This window comes from Sciurus carolinensis, chromosome 18 (assembly GCF_902686445.1).
Source record: "Sciurus carolinensis chromosome 18, mSciCar1.2, whole genome shotgun sequence".
Lineage (NCBI taxonomy): Eukaryota > Metazoa > Chordata > Mammalia > Rodentia > Sciuridae > Sciurus > Sciurus carolinensis.
Genome location: NC_062230.1, coordinates 30205877 through 30224732, shown reverse-complemented (window position 1 = coordinate 30224732; position 18856 = coordinate 30205877). Strand labels below are relative to the sequence as shown.

The 18856-nt window shown below is 51.3% G+C and overlaps 2 protein-coding genes across 15 annotated transcripts in view; one reads left to right on the top strand and one right to left on the bottom strand.

The window, feature by feature from the left end:
• Positions 1-1384: 1384 nt before the first annotated feature.
• Positions 1385-18413, top strand: Ntan1 (N-terminal asparagine amidase). 8 transcript variants are annotated; one of them, XR_007106180.1, is made up of 12 exons: positions 1385-1553; positions 2201-2344; positions 7809-7911; positions 7988-8053; positions 8331-8439; positions 10156-10229; positions 11396-11449; positions 11923-11976; positions 12804-12901; positions 14424-14537; positions 17476-17695; positions 18330-18413. XR_007106180.1 is itself a non-coding variant. In XM_047534304.1 (11 exons), the coding sequence occupies exons 1-11, from the start codon at positions 1473-1475 to the stop codon at positions 17500-17502; spliced, it is 924 nt and encodes a 307-aa protein (XP_047390260.1). In that variant the 5' UTR covers positions 1385-1472; the 3' UTR covers positions 17503-17994. The 8 variants fall into 8 exon arrangements, 7 of the variants coding, with proteins under 7 accessions (XP_047390260.1, XP_047390258.1, XP_047390259.1 ...); XM_047534304.1 differs by lacking the exon at positions 18330-18413 and having other exon boundaries at positions 17476-17994; XM_047534302.1 differs by lacking the exons at positions 17476-17695; positions 18330-18413 and adding an exon at positions 14906-15251.
• The window catches only part of Pdxdc1 (pyridoxal dependent decarboxylase domain containing 1), a 48953-nt gene continuing 43935 nt past the window's right edge, over positions 13839-18856 (bottom strand). For 5 of the 7 annotated variants that reach the window (XM_047534296.1, XM_047534294.1, XM_047534299.1 and 2 more), the window contains 3 exons: positions 18004-18108; positions 17285-17514; positions 15753-16426 (listed from right to left, as the gene is read on the bottom strand). In XM_047534296.1, the coding sequence (XP_047390252.1) occupies positions 16343-16426; positions 17285-17514; positions 18004-18108 (419 nt within the window). In that variant the 3' untranslated portion in view covers positions 15753-16342. Of the gene's footprint in view, positions 14592-15752; positions 16427-17284; positions 17515-18003; positions 18109-18856 lie in introns of those variants that run through there. The other 2 variants (XM_047534295.1, XM_047534298.1) reach the window with 2 other exon arrangements.

Genomic DNA, 18856 nt, shown 5'->3' with positions numbered 1-18856 from the left:
GAGATTGAACCCAGAGGTACTTTATGTAGGACTGGAGAGCCTTTTTTACGTTTTATTTTGAGACAGGGTCTCATTAAGTTCTTTAGAGCCTTGCCAAATTTGCTGAAGCTGGCCTTGAACTTGCAATCCTCCTGCCTCAGCCTCCTGGAATTACAAGCCTGGGCAACCATGCCTGGCTTTTTTATTTACTGCATGCCGGGTAACCCTTTATTATCCCTATTCTTCAGGTGAGGAAACCAGTTCAAAGGAGTATCGTGCTCAAAGTTACACAGCTGGTATTTGTTCCGTGGGATTCAGATCTTCATTTTAGCCCAAATCTTTCCACTTGGGCTTTAATTTCACCTGCATTACAACAATTACAACAAGCCCTACTATTTAGGGCAATATTATGGTGATAGAACTGGCTTTGGAATCACTCAAAGCCAGCTTTAACCTTAGTTCAACCACTTACTATTTGTATGACTTCGGGCGAGTTAATGCTGTCAGGTGTTGATGCAAACCTCCACGTTTTTGAAAAGCAAATGAGAAATACAGGTAATTCATGGAGAAGTGCTTGCCCAGTAGGGAGAAACGGTTCTGGGTGAGAAGTTGGTAAGCTGGGGATGCGGCAGACACTTCTGGACTGTCTGTCTCCTACTGTCACTTCTCTAAGTACCGGGATCTTCGTTGAGGGGGCATGTAAACTGAGGGAGGTGTATGAAGGAAGAGGATGCAGAACACAGCTGGTGAGTTCTAACGAAGTTCCTGCTCTGCGTGAGGCGCTCCTCTCGTCCCAACACCTTTCGGAAAGTCACCTCCTGTTAGTGTGGTTGGATCTGTTTGAGTAATGCTCCCAGGTGTTGGAAGAGAGCCCCGCGCGGAGGCACCGCCCCGCAAGGCTGTTTCCGCCCAGGTACCAAACACCACGTGTTGCCCACGGTTTCTAGGCGTGGGGGCCGGCACAGTTCGGGATCTATTCTCCCGGCAAATCCCCGGGTGCAGCACAGCAGGGACCCCCGCTTGCACAAGATCACACACCTGGGGAGCGGTAGGGCAGGGAAAGGAAGCCAGCGGGCACCAGCAGCCACCCACAGGTCCCGCTGGCTGCCAGCCCCCGGGGAGGGCCACGCCGCCGCTGCCCTCGCCCCGCCCCGCGGACTCGCCCCGCCCCCTCCGCCCCGCCCCGCCCCGCCCCCGACTCCCACGCTCTCAGGACTCCACTTCCCGGCGCCCCTTGCGGAGGAGGCTGCTGCGCTGGGACTACATTTCCCGTGAGGCCCTGCGGTTCCTCCCTAGCACTCCTATTCTCCGCGGCAATTCCTGCTTTCTGCGGGCGGCGCCGCGGCCGTCCGGGACTCCATTTCCCGGCAGCACCCGCGGCGGGGCGGGACGGGGCGGGCGGGACGCGGCGGCCCGAGGGGCGGGGGCGGCGGCGGCGCCGGGGCTGGGGAGGCCGCCGCCTCCCTGGGCCTGCCCGGGCGGCCGCCTCCGCGATGCCGCTGCTGATCGACGGGCGGCGCGTGCGGCTGCCGCAGTCCGCCGGGGACCTGGTCCGAGCCCACCCGCCTCTGGAGGTGAGCGGAGCCCGGCGCGGGGGCTTCGGGACGGGCCCGAGGGGAGCCGCCGGGCCAGGCTGCCCGGCGGGAGGAGCCCTCCTCCGCCCGCCGCCGCCACCGCCGTCCCTCTCCCGACCCGGAGTTGAAACTTGGCGCAGCCGGCGCGCCCGGAGTCCGGCCGCAGACGCGGTTTCCTCTTAGGGGTCCGCGGAGCTCTTCCCTCCTTTGGACGTCCGAGGGCATCTGCTCAGGCCCCTCTATTACAGAAGAGGGGACGGGCCCAGAGAGGTTAGGTGACTTGCCCAGGGTCGCACAGCGCCGCGGCTGGAGGACCCCCGGACCGCGGCTGCCAGCCGGGCGGTGCCTCCGCCACCCGGGACCTGCTGCTTCGAGGCACACCTGGGCGTCCGCACTGCTCACTGGCTCTCGCAGGGGTCCCCGCCCACCCCGTGGTGAACCGCGCTTCGTCCTTGTGCCCGCGTGGGCTGCGGACAGCGGCTGGGCAGAGGTGTCCCGGCGGGGTCCGCTCTCCTTTCGCCTCTTGCCCTGCTGCCCCCGGGACGTGGGGCGCCTGGTTATTTTTAGCCGGAGGAAAGGGCCCTGCTTCCCCGGCGGCCGGCGAGGACCACGCCCTGATGGGAGGGTTCTGTCTTTGTTGTCCTCAGGAGTCCCTGCACCCAGTCCACGCTCGTGCAGGGACGTGGGGCAGGGAGTGCGAACAATGGGAACCTGCGGTCCCGCTGGCCGCGGAGCCCGCCAGGGGGGCGTCGACCAGCCCACTGGCTTGGGAGGCGCGTGCCGAGCCCCTGGTAAGTGCTGGCCGCCGTCCTGACCGCTGGCCCGACCTCGGGGGGCTTCCAGGCGCGGAGGGGAACAGGTTCGTCCTCAAAGAAACGGCTCCGATATCCCGAAGGGTTAAGTGCCGTGAAGAGAGGTGGCCGCTGTCACTCCGAGGCGTGCGGCGGAGGGAACGGTCTGGGTCGGACGCCTCCGGAGCTTCCCCAGCTGTGCTGCCCTGGGTCTGTGCCCCACGGCAGCTTCCCCAAGGCGTCCTCACCTTTGCACCGGGGAGCCAGCGCAGTCCCTAGCTGGACTGTGTGCTCAGTAAATACGAGTGACATAGACGAACGAACAGTCTGACCCCTGAAAATGGTGTGCGGGCTGCCAGAGTGACTGCGGGGGACCAGGCTGGCAGCTCCCTGGATTCTCAAGGTGAATGTCAAGACCCGCAGTGGTTATTAGCAGGTTCCTGTGGGCTAGGCATTGTGCTGTGTCGCTTTCCTTGTGCGATGTCCCCCGCCCTTGCTGTGTAGACTAGTGAAATCACCAAGGGAAAGAAATTTCAGCCACTTAAAAAGTTGAGGTGACTCTCAACTTTCATGTCTGTTCAAAAAGAACTATGATGGAAAGTTAGGTTGGTGTCCAAGGCGCGCCTCTCAAGGAAAGTTTTGGCTTATTTAGGGAGATCTGGCCCAGAAAGGCTGCAGGGTGGGGACCATGCGTGTTACAGAAACACGGACCAGGATGCCACTGTTGGGCAGCCGGCGGGGGCCTGGTCCCGGAGAGGGAGCTGGAGCATGAAGGAAGTAAACCTGGAGAGGTGGGTCGTTCTGGACCACCGAGCCGCTCACGCAACCTTTCACTTAGTGGTTTAACCCAGGGCACTTCACCACTGAACTACATCCCCAGCCCTCTTAATTTTTTAGTTGTGAGACATGGTCTCACTAAATTGCTTAGGGTCTTGCTAAATTTCTGAGGCTGGCCTTGAACTTGGAATCCTCCTGCCTCAGCCTCCCTAGTCAGTGGGATTATGGGTGAGCACCAACACACACCTGGCACAAGATGTGCTTTTCAAAATGACAGCATGACTGGGTGCAGTGCCACACACCTGTAACCCCTACAGCTCAGGAGGCTGAGACAAGAGGATTGCAAGTTTGAGGCCAGTCTAAGCAACATATTGAGACCGTGTCTCAAAACGAATAAAAAGGACTGGGGATGTAGCTAAGTGGTTAAGTACCACCCTGGGTTCAATCCCTGGTAGCAAAAAAAAAAAAAAAAAAGCATACTATGGGTCTTTTCCGTGTGATGATTAGGTGTAAGCAGGCAGTACCAACATTTATAGCCTGTGACAAGCACGTATAGTCTTCCATCCTTATCTGTAGTTTTGCTTCCTGCAACTTGAACCAGTCTAAAAATATTAAATGGAGAATTCTAGAAATAAATAATCCTTAAGTTTTAAATAGCTTTTATTGAGTTATATTGTTTGATTTTTATTATTGTTTAATCTCTTTTTTGGTACCTGGGATTGAACCCAGGGCACTTAACCACTGAGCCACATCCCCAGACCTTTTTATTTTTTGAGGCAGGGTCTCACTAAGTTGCTTAGGGCCTCACTATGTTGCTGAGACTGGTCTTGAATTTGTGATCCTCCTGCCTCAGGCTGTCCAAGTCGCTGGGATGACAGGTGTGGCCCCCAGGCCTGTTGTTAGTCTTACCGTGCTGAATTTAGAAATCTTATCACTTGTGTGTGTAAAAATCCTGTAGGGTTTAGTACCGTCCATGTTCAGGCATCCACCAGGGGTCTTGAGCCAGGTCCCCCTCCCGAGGACTGAGTGACAACCCGTGACCAGCCCGGGACCCTGCCATGCACCCTGCTGCCCTGCGAAATCCGTGTAGTTGCTGTTCTTATTTTACAGACGAGGACTGAGGATCGGGGAAGTTGAGCGACCTGCCCGAGGTCCCAGATCCTCCAAGTGCTGAAGCAGGGTTGGAACCCTGGCAGTCTGCCCTTGCCTTTGCTGCCCTGTAACTCCACACAGCAGCCTCAGCTGCATGGCTATTTACATTAAAATTAAAAGAAATAAAGTCTAAGTATCAGTTCTTCAGTCACGCTAGCACGTTTCAAGTGCTCAAGGGCCTCAGGAGGCTGCTGTATGAGCCAGTGTAGACACACCCATTGCCACCCGGCTCCGAGTCCCTTTGTGCGGTGCCGTCTGCAGCTTTAACTCTTTATTTTTTTTTTTGTGGCCTTAGGTCTTGAACTTGGGAACTTTCTACCACTGAGCTACATCCCTGGAAACCCTCCCCCATTAAAATTTTTTTTTTAAAACAGGGTCTTGTTCTGTCACCCCGGCTGGCCTTGAGCTTGTGACCCTCCTGCCTCAGCCTCGGAGCAGCTGGGAACACAGTGTGCGCCACCATGCTGGCCAGCTTCCACTTTGTTTGTTTGCACTAGGGGTTGAACCAGAGGCACTTGAACTCTAAGTCACATTCCCAGTCCCTTTTTTATTTTTAATTTTGAGACTGGGTCTCACTAAGTTGCTTAAGACCTGGCTACATTGCCAAAGTTGGCCTTGAACTAGAAATCCTCCTGTCTCAGCCTCCCGAGTAGCTGGGATGACAGGCGTGCACCTTGGTGCCTGCCTCGCTCTCACTCTTAACCATTCACTTGGTTTAGTGACCATCCTGGAATGGCTTGTTTAATGCTTCCACAGAATTCCACGATGGCTTAATGAACTTAATTTCTGCTTTCTTATTTTTGTGACTTTTATGAATTTATTATTATTATTATTATTATTTACAAAAAACAAATGGGAATGGAACCCAGGGCTTCAGGAATGTGGGCAAGTACTTTACCCCTGAGCCACACCCCAGCCTTGTTTCTCCTTTTATTTATTTTTTAATTTGTTAAAATTTTTGTTTATTTTGTGGAAGTGGGGATTAAACCAGGGGTGCTCTACCACTGAGCTCCACCTTAACCCTTTTTATTTTTTATTTTGAGAAAAAGTCTTGCTGAGTTGCTGAGGCTGGCCTTGAACTTGCAATCCTCCAGCCTGAGCCTCCCAAGTCTTTGGGGATTACAGGCGTGCGCCATTGACCTGACTGCTTTTAAACATGAGAATGTTTGTGAGATGTCACCAGTATGCACATTCTCAGAGCTAAATCTTCATGAACAGGCTTAGGTTTTTTTAAAAAAATATTTTATTAGTTGTTTATGAACCTTTATTCATTTATTTATTTGTACGTGGTGCTGAGGATCGAACCCAGTGCCTCACACATGCTAGGCAAGTGCTCTACCACTGAGCCACAACCCCAGCCCCAGGCTTAGGTTTTTGAGTAGAAAAGTGATGTAACAAAATCAGTGTTTTGAGGCAGTGGGACTGGGGGCCCTTGGATAGGACTGGCCAGGCAAGGGAGACCCTGGAGGCTGGGGCACAGAGGTGGGGAAGGGTGACGGCCACCCACTGGCGAGCTCTCGTCAGGGGCCCGCACAGCCCTGGCATAGTGCCTCTCTGGATCCTCACCCACCTGACGAGTGACGTCATCCTGCCATTTACCAGAGGGGGACCCAGGCACGAGGACTGGCGGCGCCGGCTGTTGCTCGGGTCTGATGTTCATGACTTGTGTTGCAGTGAGGCTTTTGCGGTACCCGGATGGAACCCGGGCCCGCGAGGCAGGTGCTCCACCCCGGAGCTTTAGTCACGTAGGTGTGACGAGGCCCGGGTGCAGCCATGGGGGTGGGAAAGGAGGTGTGAGAGCTGCGTCTGTGGACCGTTCCTCCCACGGGGCTTTGCCGTGCAGGACAGGTCGCCAGGTAAGGGAAGCAGGCTCACCCCCTTGGCTGCCGCTGAGTGACAGTGACCGTGCAGGCTGCAGCCTGCCAGCCACACCGTGTCTAGCCTATTGGTCAAGAAGGGCCTTTGCATTTTTAAGTAGTTGAAAAATCATCAAAAGAACGTTTTGTGACATGATGTACATGAAAGTCCAACTTCGGTGTTCCCTGGGAGTCAGGTCCTGCTGGCACCGCCCGCCTGGACTGTGGCGGCAGCAGAGCCTCAGCCCTTGGGTAAAGGAACAGCCCGGGAGAGTTGGGAAGTGGAGAGGGGACTGGCGGGAGGGAGTCTCAGTGCACGTCTGTGTCCAGAAAGTGTCACAAGTCGAGAGAAGTGGGGCTTCGGTGCAGAAGGGAGGTGACCGAGTGGAGCCCTGGAGAGCAAAGCCCCGCTGCTCCCAAGCCCAGCCTGTCTCCCCGGCACTCCGGCTGGTGTTCCTCTGGGAATCGGAGTTGTTGAAGAGAGGATCGGGGTCTCTAGGAGAGTGATGAGGCAGTTTTGGGGAGTGACCCTCGCGACACAGGCCCTGCGGCTGGAACGCGGCCATTTCCTTGCCTTGCCGGCTCACTTCTCACCCTGCTCCGCTGACTTCATTTCTTTTCTTTTCCTTTTTTTCCCTTGCAGTGCTGGGTACTAAAGCCAGAGCCTTACTGTCCACTTCTTAAATTGAGGGGCTCGTTTCATTTAATTACTGTTTTGCTTCCAATTAATGGAAATTCCTTAATTGAAGAAAACAACAAACAACTAGTCAAACTTATCATTATTACCTCTTGTATTGATTCGCCCAAACCTAAATTAGCACGAGGCATCAGAATGGTGAAAAGCTTATAGAAATCTGTCAATCAGCAGGGTGCGGTGGGACACCTGTGATCCTTGCAGCCTAGGAGGCTGAGGCAGGAGGATGGCAAGTTCCAGGCCAGCCTCAGCAAGTTAGTGAGGCTGTAAGCACCCTAGTGAGACCCTGCCTCAAAATTTAAAAAAATAAGAGGGCTGGGGATGTGGCTCACTGGTTAAGCACCCTTGGGTTCAGTGCCCAGTACAAAAAAAAAAAAAAGACATAGAACGTTTGGAGCTAAAATAGCAGCCGCAGTAAAGTGGCTTGTGTGGCCCCGCCCAGCTGTGGTTCTGTCGGCGACTTTCCTTGCACACTTCTTCCCGTGTGCGTAAGCGTTTGGCCGCCGTGGATGAGGAGTGTTTATAGCTCCACTTTGCCTGTCACTCAGCGCTTCCACTCTTGACTGCAGGCGGAGGCTGAGCCGTTCCACATGGCCTCCTGCGGTCCCCAGCTCTCGGCTCCTCTAAACAGCACAGCCGTGGCCCTTAGTACAGGTTTCCGGAAGTGGGGTGCGTAGGTGACAGGGAAGTCCTCGCCCGCTCTCTGTGGCCTCGAGCCACCACTGTTGGCAGTTGGGTCACTCCCTCTCGAGTGAGGAACCGCGACCCAGGATGCTTGACTCCTGTAGGTAACACAGCTTCCTCGTCTGTCCCCTGTGCATTTTCCAGACGAACGCTACTGCTGCCCTCCCCTCCCAGCCTGCCACACGACACACTGACACGCTGGCGTGTCCCCACGCAGAGTATACTTTGGCTCTCTCCACCTATCTAGTCATTCGATTCTCACTAATTCACATCACTATTTTATTTTTTTTTAATCAAACAGGAAAGAGCCAGACTTCTCAGAGGTCAGTCTGTTCAACAAGTGGGACCCCAGGGCCTTCTGTATGTTCAGCAAAGAGAGCTTGCAGTGACCTCCCCAAAGGATGGTAGGTTAGGAAGCAGTGAATTGGGCCTTACCCCAAAAGGCTACTGGATATTTTATTTTATTTCTTTTTCAAACAGGCTCCATCTCCATTCTGGGTTCTGATGATGCCACCACTTGTCACATTGTGGTCCTGAGGCACACAGGTATGATGAGAGGTGGAGGACGCCATGCTTAAGCCAGCCAGCAGGGTGGGGCCGTTCCCTCCTCACCGAGCTTCCAGGACCATGGAAGCGACGTGGCTGGCCTCCGCGTCTGCATGGCACCTCCCTGTCGCCCTGGTCAGAACGGGTTGGCTGGGCAGCTCGGACTTTCTCTTTTCTTACAGGCCGTTCAGAGATGAGGCAGCCGAGTGGACAGCGTAGCCTTGGCTCGTCTCCGGCTCCCTGGAGTAACCTGAGTCCTTTCACCCTTGTTCTTCAGGTAATGGGGCCACCTGCCTGACACATTGTGATGGAACTGACACCAAAGCCGAGGTCCCCTTGATCATGAACTCCATAAAATCCTTCTCTGACCACGCTCAGAGTGGAAGGTGAGCTCCACGCTACGGTTTCACGAACAGGGAATGTTGTGGCACCACACGGAGGCGGCAGCACGCGGCCGGCGGTGGTGACAGATGGGTCGCGGGGCGGGCAGGCCGCCGGTGCTGCTTCTCACAGGTCTGACTTTGAACCGAAGTCTCGCCTTCAGGGATGGGCGTCGAGTCCGGCTGGTCAGGGGCCACTCGAGGCCCGCCGTGGTCCCCATCCAGCCACTGATTGAAGCGCCCGGGGAGCCGCGCTGGTGCTCTGCGTGCCGTTAGTGGAGGAGCGGGCTCAGCAAACCACACCCGGGTCTAGTGCAGGGCTGGGGCCGCGGGCAGGTGACCTCCCAGCCCAGCAGTGGCTCCGGAGTGGACTGCGGGTAGAATGGGCCCCTGCCCCGGCTGTCCTCTCCGCCCACGCTCCCCCCATGTGACCTGGCACTCGCAGGAAGTGGCCTGGTGTCACACAGCGAGTTAAAGCCTGGCCCTCCTCACACCGCGCCCCCTTCCCTTCACTGCACAGGCCGAGCTGTCGTTCGGCTGGTGGCTCGGGAGTGAGCGAGCCCAGTGCCGAGCACGGGCTTAGACTCCGGGAAACGGTTTCACTCAGAGAACGCAAAGCACTTGAAAGGGTTTTCTCCTTTCTTTGGTCCCAGGGGTGGAACCCAGGGCCTCACCCGTGCTAAGCGTGTGCCGCACCACTGAGCCACACCCCAGCCCCCAGCTTCATGTCTCATTCTCCGTCTGCTGTGCCTACCACAGGTGGCTGGCCGGCCTCGTGGGCGTGACCTGCACAGCTGCAAAACAGCAGTGTCATTTTGTACCGGTCCCTGCAGGTTCCATCCTAGACTGGACCCTGGTTCTGGACTCCGTGATTTTTGGAACTTGACCTTTAGATACACCCGGTTTGTTTCTGGAGGAAGTGATTTAGTTACCATGGAAGCCTGGTAGTCCAGTCTGGTTGTCCAGTGGCAGCAAAGCCACAGTGGTCACAGCCCTGCTTACTCTTTGTTTCTTATGAGGCCATTTGATGCCGCACCCTGTACAGGGTACATAAGGGGTCCTGCTTCATTCCTTAGGAAGGCCTGTCGTGGTGGACGCCAGTGTGAAGTACGCGGCATTGCCCCCTCCCCGGGCACCCGCCTCCCAGGTGGTCACAGGCTGTGGAGGTCCAGTATGAGAAGTGGGCTTGAACAGCATCAGCTGTGTCACTGGTCAGCGCTGTGCTGTGCTCACGTGCATGGCGACTCCCCTGGAGAGGTCACAGTAGGCCTGGTTCCCTCTCGTGGGGCCAGTGTTCAGCCCACACTGTGGAGGCCTTAGGCTTGTGCTTTAGAAATGCAGATGAGACCCCTGGGGTGTCCTTGCCAGGGAGCCCTCCCCTCCGACTCACCCAGCTCCTCCTGGGTGAGGACCCAGAGGCTCCGGAAGCGTCCTGCTCGGGTGGGAGGAGGACGTCGCAGTCGTGTCCCTCTAGAGCGGTCTCTCACCTCTGCACAGATGTCGTCAGGGAAGCTGGGCAGGGTCCTCAGAAGACTGCCACTGGCCTTGGCAGCACCACCCACATACCCCAGTGTGCCCCAGATTTGTGTGTTGTGAATGAAAAAGGCCGGAAGCACCCCGGAGCAGGGGTTCGTGGAAGCTCAGGACTAAAAATCAAAGCAGAAGCAGCGGGTCCTGCCATATGCTGGCCTGGCTCTGACCACCGTGCCGTCTCTTTGCCAGGCTGGAAGTGCACCTCGTGGGAGGCTTCAGTGATGACAGGCAGTTGTCACAAAAACTTACTCACCAACTTCTTAGTAAGTTCGTTGTTTTTTTAATAAAAATTTGCACCTGCTTTTGCTTGGGTTAAAAATCCCAACTAGAATGAAGCCTAAGAGGGACAGACCTAGAGTGGATGGAGAGACCGGCCCGCTCAGCTCAACTGTACACAGAGGTGGACAGCATGGGGCTAATTCTTAGGGGCCAAGACCCACCGGCACATTCTAGTGCAGTGTGTGATCTGAACTGCATCAAGAGCAGGACCATTCTGCAGAAACTAAACACTGATGTCATGTTTTTTTTTTTTTCCTATTAGCAAAAAAAAAAAAAAAAAAAAGACTACTGTCCTGTATTAAAGCACTGGGCGGTGCTGGGACACACGGTGCCAGAATACACACTGGGGTACCCCAGCCTGTCCAAAACCAATGCGACATCACAGCTCAAGTTTTTAAAAGGTTTCGCTCGGCATTCTCCTTCTGGGACTCCGATTTCAAATGCTCACAGGTTTACGCCCAGAGACGAGCAACAGAACAGTATTTACAGGGAGAAATGGCCTGGTGTCCATTAGAAGTCAGGTGGCCACCAGAAACATACTTAGAGCTCTGAATTACGCGTTCTTGTTCATGTGGGAAGAGACGTACAGGAAGGGTATCGAAGCGCCTGCGTGGTGAGTGGGATGGAACTGCTGTGCGCTCAGCTGCCCGCAGGACTCACGTTAACACGGCTAGGTGATGACTTCAGTATGCCTTCTTGTGTTTTCCACCTCTTTGTTACAGTGACCATATTTTCTTTGTTCGTTCATGCATGTGTGCAGTGCTGGGCAGGGGACCCTGGGGGTCTTGGGGATGTGGGCAAGCGCTCTACAACTGAGCTTCACCACCAGCCTCATCAGATTTTTTGACTGACAATGGGGGGGGATGTGACTTAGAAGAGTTATTAAAGTCTCCTCTTAGGAGTCTGTGTGTCCTCCAAAACCTCTGAGAAGAGAAAGATGGAAAGGCTTACTCTCATCTCCCTTGGGCTTGAGGCTAAGCACGTGTCGTCACCCCTCAGTCAGGTCTGGTCTCAGTCTAGGTGGTGGCTGTAAGGGGCTGAGGCGGAGCGTTCAGCTGGCTTCCGCCCTTCTGCCTGGCTTGACTTGCTCAGCAGGGTGTTCTGCTCAGAGGAACTTGTTTGACGCCCAGTTTTAACATTCTAATTGTAGGTGAATTTGACAAACAAGAAGATGACATTCACTTAGTGACGTTATGTGTGACAGGTAAGTTTTGCCAAAACAAGCTGCAGGTTCAGGGACGTTTTGCCCACACCCTTCCTGCAGGACCTAGCACCAGGACCCAAGTCAGAGAAGCTTCTCTCAACTTTGTTGGCTTTGTCCCCAGCCGCCCCCTGCCCCAGCCTAGTGCAGACGCTGGACTCTCCTCCCTGCGCCACTGCACCTCATCTCCCTCCTGGGGACCCTCAGAGCCTGTCTACCCCCTGGGAGGGGAGGGCCCTGGAGCAGAGGAGCTGCCCTCTGCATGGCAGATGCCTGGGAAGCACCAGCTCTGCAAGCGGCCCTCTCCCCAGCAGAGCCCTGCCTGCCTGGGGCTCTGCAGGGAAACAGACACAATCTCCTTTTGAGCTGTCCCCCCATGCAGTAGGCTCTTTCACCTTTATTATACAAAATGAAAACAATTTTGAGTACTTCTTAACGATCATATCTTACCAATTTTTTTTTTCTTAATTTCTTAGAATTAAATGACCGGGAAGAAAATGAAAACCACTTCCCAATAATTTATGGCATTGGTAAGTAGTGTGTTTACTGGTGGGTGGAGGCTTGGGATCTTGTTGAGAAGGTGGACTTGGGTCAGAGTCTGACTCGGCAGCGTTGCCGTCCCTACTGCCATCAGTGTAGGGCAGCCTTGAGTTCGAATCCTGACTCCTGTTTTTACTGTGAGACCCTGGGCACGCAACTTGACCTCTCAAACCTTTAACTGTGGAACTGCTGTTAACACCCATAACCCGAGACTCTGGGGAGCAAAAGATAGCAAATGCACAGCATCAACTACCCACCTGTATGGACCTGGGAGGGCCACACAGGCCTGTGGGAGGGAGTGGGGCATCTGATCTGTGGGAACAAGGTAAGGTTTTGATTGAGAAGAAAGTGTACAATTCTCAGGCCAGAATGTACCTTCCGCCTGTGATGGCTGTATGTGCAAAGGGCTTCTGCTGTACCTGCAGTATTTGTTTGCTGGGTGGGGAGTACACAGGTGCTCATTATGCTGCTCTAACTCTGTATGTGTAAACCAATAAATTCTAAAAATTCAGTTAACACTCTCACAAGCATGTGGACACAGGGCTGCCCAGGGAGGCTTTGCCACGTCTTACTGAAGGGATGTGAGCTTCCTTCCTCCAGGCACACCTGTGGGGCAGGACAGTCACCTGGCCCAGCTCAGGCCTCAGCCGTTCTCATGGCAGAGACTGTGCTGGCCTTTCCGGAGGGGAGGCTGCAGGCACGGGCCATTGTTCAGTTCCCGTTCTTTTCTCTCAACTTCTGGCTCCTGTATGATGGTAGAAATGTAAGACTGTGCAGTCCTTTGTCAATTCAAAGTCATCCTGTGGTCCCTTCACAGCTGTCAATATTAAAACAGCAGAGATATACAGAGCCACCTTTCAAGATCGAGGCCCCGAGGAGGAGCTGCGTGCTGCCCGAGCTTTAGCTGGAGGCCCGGTGAGTGGGCGCGTCTTTGTGTTAAGGGGGTGAGGAGGGAAAATGCACAAAGCACTTTTATAGAACTTAGAAAAGCCCACATCTGCCTCTTTACAGCTCAAGCTGACTTTGGGTTATAAACTCAGATCCCAGTTCTCCACCTTTTTAGGTGCAAGTACAAACCCACAACATCTAGATCCAAAGAGAATGAACCTCTTTTCATTTTAAGAACTTTCCATGTACCTTTCCTACAAAGGGAGAGGGGAGCTTCTCTCCTCTGCACTTGGGATCATGCATTCTTTTGGACCAAGTCACTGAAAAGCAGTTTCCTGGAATAATTCAATAAAGAATGATCAGATCAATTTAAAACACTAATTTCCTTTTTTTTCCATTTTGGTAGTGCTGGGAACAAACCCCAGAGCCTGGTGCATGCTAGGCAAATGCTCTACAACTAATTTACATTCCCTAGCCCCTAGGATGCATTTTTTTTTTTTTTAAACTGGTGCCTATGATGCTTTTTAATTATTTCAAAAATTAGAAAGTGGGCATGGTGGCACACACCTGTCACCTATAATCCCAGAGACATGAGAGACTGAGGCAGGAGGATTACAAGTTTAAAGATGGCCTAGGCAATTTAGTGAGACCCTGTATCTAAAGTGGGCTGGGCTGTATCTCAGTAGCAGAGCAGCCTGGATTCAAGCCCAAGGACTGTTGTAAAAGAAAAATATCAACTCAAGACTTACATGTTCCATTTGAGGGAGGGGTTGAAAAGGTCTTTAAAAGTACTCAAAAAAATCAGAATTAATTTGTGAAATGCTGACATTTAACAGGAAAACGTTTCATGTAAGGGCAATTTGTTTTGGAAAAATGTTGGGAGATGGGATGATTCGTTTTGCCAACCTTTTAACATTTTTTAGGATTCATTTTTTTTATTCAAGTAGCATAATAATCCTAATTTGGTTATTATTCAGAACACATTTCAGTAATCAAAACTGACTATTGTTGATTAAGCTGAAAATTACCATTGGCAAATCTTGGGAATTCAGAGGCTGCAGCTGTTGACGAATTAGCTTTTATAAGTTGGTGTTTCCTTTCTTTTGATGGGGCATCAAGCTTTGTGAGCTTCATCAGTTAAGAGGTGATCAGTTGCTTGGGGTGTAAACGATAAAGCAAGTTTTGCGCAGCCCTGGGGAGAACAGACTTTGGATGGACACACCTGGTTTTGAGGACCAGCTCTGATGCTCACTGGACATGGGACTTGCTACCCGTCTCCCGTTTTCATCCAAAATGGGAAGAATGCCATCTCCTCATAGGACTGCTGTCAGAACTAACGACTATATACACTTCCCCACAAAGTGCAGCACCAAACACACGGAAGTATTCAGTAGGTGGCAACTTTGTTATTATGTGAAACACAATTTTTAAGCAGCTTATCATCTGGAAGGGTGCCTTTGAACTAGACTACACTGGAGCTCAGATAAAGGTAGGGTTTGAGAGGTGGGTAACATTCCTGATGTCCTATCCTTGAACTGTTCCCTTTTAGATGATTAGCATTTATGATGCAAAGACCGAGCAACTTCAGATAGGCCCGTATTCCTGGATGCCATTTCCACATGTGGATTTCTGGTTGCAGCAAGATGATAAGCAAATACTAGAGGTGAGAATTTACAGGTTGGGTAAATCTTAGATCTCTGGACCCTGGTTTTCTCATCTGTAAGAAAAAAAACGGTTTAGACTAGATAATAGCTGCTTTTCTTTCAGTGGTAGTATATACTTTCTTGATGTCACTGGCAGACCCCATCTAACTTCATCAGATGGGGATAAGTAATGTCCTGGGTAACTCTAGAGGTGAAGCAGTAAGGAATCCATTGTATGTATTTTATCAATATGTACCTAAAGAGCTAGCTATCAATCTGAGAATGTCCTGATTAATGATTATGGAACACAAAGATACTTTGACATCTTTATCAAAACAGGGCAGACAGCCAGGTTCCTTTCCTCTCAAGCCACAATCTTGTTTTTCAGAACCTTTCCACTTCCCCTTTGGCTGAGCCCCCCCACTTTGTTCAACATATCAGATCTACCTTGATGTTTTTAAAGAAATACCCCTCTCCAACAAATACGCTGTTTCCTGGAAATAAAGCTCTCCTTTACAAGAAAAACAAAGATGGCTTATGGGAAAAGATCTCTCCTCCTGGAAGCTAAATGTAGGAATTACCAAAGAAAGCTGCTTTTTGGTATGACAAAGACCATCGGTAGGGTTTGGAAAGAAGATAAATTTGGAATGTATATCCTTTGAGTCTAAGGTCTCCTTCCTTCCTCAGCATCTCTCAAATGACTTTCAAAATAAAATCTTATTTTGGCAAAGGCATTTGTTTAGATTTACTTTTTTGCTTTACTAAAAGGTCCACGCCCAGCCTTTTCTTTTTTGCCAGTAATAAGGGACAGAGGAAAACTTACCTGTCCCACTGGTTTGCAAATAGCTATTTCAGAAACTTGTATAAGTGTTCCTAATTCTGCCATATTAGTGAATAAAGTAAAAACTATAATTGAGTTTGTTCAAAAAACAGTATTTGAAATGCAGTAAAATCCACTGTGGATTTATACATCTTTGAGTTTTTTGACCCAAAATTGCTATTAGAAAAACAGTTTGATCTTGCTATTATTCTCCAATATAATAACCTCTAAAATAGTCTCCTATCAGACTAAAGAATGATACTAAATCACTGTTGTTTAAGGTCATTAAAATAAATGCCCAAACTTTGGTTATTATACAAGTTATATTTTTTAACAATTAATGTTTCTAAAGTTACCATCCAAAAGGAAGTCACCATGACTGATTAGTAGTAAGATTATAAACTGAGTTCAGTGGTAACAATTTCAAGAACCTTTATTGAAACCAACATTCAAATAGTATCTCAAGGATGAAGTTCTGTTTCAGCAAAACCAATTTAACAATTCCAAATATATATAAAAACATTTAAAAATTAATCTTGTTAAAGGTGATAATTTACCCCTCCCCCAGGTTATCTGCTATACTTCATTGCACCAAATAAACAGGGAAGACTGTGTTTAATCATCTACACCAAAAAAAAAAAAAAAAAAAGTAAAAAAGGAAAATTGCATTTTAACAAGTGCCAAATGTCAAAAATCACATCAAATCAGTATAATTATAGGCTTAATGTGGCATAACTAAGGCTCCAACACTGCAATCCACAGATCACTGTGAATTCCTCCCCATCTAAGCTCTCCCATCGCTTGACTTTGTGGGACTAAAAAGGCACAGGGGCCCGACAGGAAGGGATGCAGTGCTTTGGGGTCATAGAAATGGGCAGAAATAAGGAGCTTACTTCAGTAATTTTAGCAGCAGTCTGGCTCGGTCAGACTGGGAGGGATGGCTTCTCTGGCTTGTTTCTGAGCTACAAGCGGAGAGCTCCAGGCGCTGCAGCGGCAGGTCGGTACTTACTTGAGAACTCCACCTAAGGAGTGCTGCACAGCATGCTCAGTGTCAGGCTCTCCAGGGCAGCCTCTCTCGGCTTTCAGATACTAAACAGAAACGAGCTCGGTCTGCTGATTTAAAAGCTTTACCAGTATTTAAAAATATAGTTAGATTATATATATATATATATATGTGTATGTGTGTGTGTGTGTGTGTGTGTGTGTGTGTGTGTGTGAAGAGACGTTAGAGTTACTCTTAATAGATGAATCCTTAAATCTGTTTATAAACAGTACATAAAGGGAGAAAAGGATTTGTGGCAGAGGACAGTTCCAGACAGAAGCCCTGCTATAGCTTGGGTGGACACAGTCCTTAGTCTCCAGGAAAAGCCGCAGTTGGGGGGCAGCAGGAGGCAGCTTCTTATACTCACTGTCCCACTGAGACCTGTTCTTGAAGCCAACCAATCCAACTCGGTCATACCAGAGACCCTTCAACCAGATGGATGGATGCTGTGGTCTCCCTCTAGGGACGCCCGCAGAAAATCTGCAGAGTCCTAATGAAGGCTGCTTTGCCACAGTCGCTATGTGCAACCTAACAGCTTATGCTTATGTTCAGAAAATGAGAGCAAGTGTTTCAAATGGCAGGCACCTGAAACGCTAAATGTTCTTTCTGAATAAAAAGTGTTCACGGTAACTTGGGGGGGAATGGGATTACTACGGTTGGGCAGGCCAGAAACAGTAGTTGTTGGCTGTTTTACACACATATAAAATCATCAATTGTCCTCCTAGAAAGCCTGGCTTTCAGGCATGTGTTTGTGCAAAAAAATTAATTGTTTAGCACAAATAAGTCACTCCTGTCATGTGAGCATGTGGCACCGTTCGCTCTTTCAACACAATTCCCCTCCCGAGAAGCGGTCAGTCTGCCCTCCACCCAGCTGTGTTTTATCTTAAGCTCTCCGGCTCTTCTACCTGTGGGTGGTCATCTTCAGGGCGCTGGGCCCCGTCTTGGAGGGCCTCGGGCTGGCCAGTTGGCTGGACGGAATCCCCAGGGGGTCGCTCAGGGCCATGGGTCTCTTGGGCATTTTGCGCTGGTCCACTAGATAGGTGCTCCATCTTTTCCAAGTCTTCAATGTGACTGACAGAGCTGGTCTCACTCACAGCATCTGAACTTCTCAGAGACCTTTTGAAAGGCTTCTGGCCTAGAGAAAGATGAGGGTGGATGTACCAAGAGCTGAGTGAAGACGCCCTGCCTGCCATGAAGGCTCCCTGCAACCTGCAACCAGCAACGGCTTGGCTTCACAGTGACCGCTTCAGCAGGAGTCCTGGAATTCAGAACTGCTCCTGTGACATCAACGTGCTCCCCAGGCCCGGACCTTTGAGGTAATCTTAATAAAAGCTCAGGAGAGTAAACGCCATGGTGAAAACACTGCCAGCTCCCCAGACCCTGGGTCCCTTGCAGTGCCACTGAGGTGTTCTTTAAGGTCAACTCTCAAGACTACTAAATGGTCAGTTACAGGGACAGGGTCTTGAGTGAAGAGAAATAGGACTTTTGATTAAAGAACCAGGAAAACACAGGAATGCAGCAAACAGGAAAAAACTGTTACACGTGATGCCAAGGTCTGTTTTCCCAAGAGAAATAAATCAACTTTATTCATGTTAAAGAACTCAAACATGGTGATGTGAGGTACCTGGAAGTCTCTGTTTGATGCGCGTGCCTGAGGGGGTTGGAGGCGGGGTCACTCCTGTCCCTTGTACTTTGTAGACATACGTGTGTTCTGTGGACTCCAGAGAGCCTGCCAGGGAAAAAAAGGGCAGGAGTGGGTGGAAACTGCTGGCAGTGCCATGCGCCCTCCATTGTCTCGTGCCTTAATGTGCTGTGTCCAGCCATTCAGCTTCCCACAGACTGGTGGAGACGCTGCATGCCCCAAACGTGCTAAGAACTAGAAAAGCTGCGCTGCAGCTGGCTCCCTTGGCTGCCCTGCTGAGTGTCCTGTCCTCTCCCGTCTCCCAACAGGAGAATGTGCGGCCAGGGCACAAGCACGCCTGGCTCCCAGGCCCAACCATGGAATGCGCTTTAGCAAGGAGCAACAGACGCCTCTCTGCTTAAGGCTGAGGCCGGGCAGGTTAGAAGTCACATTCTCTTTTGCTATTCAGTCATCGTTTCCTGGGGAAGGAACAAAAGAGGACCTCAGGTTTGGGAATATTATTTCCTTCACAGAACAGGAAAGGAGTCATGGGCTTTAATATCTTCCCCAAATTTCAGCAACTGATAATACTGCTGGCTGCTGGTTTGAAATGAGATGTCCCAGTGCTGTGTGGGCCATGGCCTTGGCTGCCCACTGTTTAGAGCAGCTTCTGCTGGGGACTGCAAGGCATGGTAACCCTGAGTTCAGGTGCCCCATCCCTGTTGCCGTGAGGTTCTGAACAGACACGTCCCCACTGCTTCTAGGCACTGGGCCTGCTATGTAGGGCTGTGTCAGCTGTCTGGGGAGAAGGAAGGTGATAGCAGTACGGCAGACATGCCTCACCTGCTCAGGTGCC

What these genes read in the sequence shown, in the direction of transcription:
- Ntan1 (XM_047534302.1), top strand. Translation starts at nt 1,473, where the DNA reads ATGCCGCTGCTGATCGACGGGCGGCGCGTGCGGCTGCCGCAGTCCGCC. An exon ending in ACTTACTCACCAACTTCTTA is followed by an intron (nt 10,230 to 11,395) that starts GTAAGTTCGTTG and finishes TTCTAATTGTAG; the next exon opens with GTGAATTTGACAAACAAGAA. An exon ending in CCCAATAATTTATGGCATTG is followed by an intron (nt 11,977 to 12,803) that starts GTAAGTAGTGTG and finishes GTCCCTTCACAG; the next exon opens with CTGTCAATATTAAAACAGCA.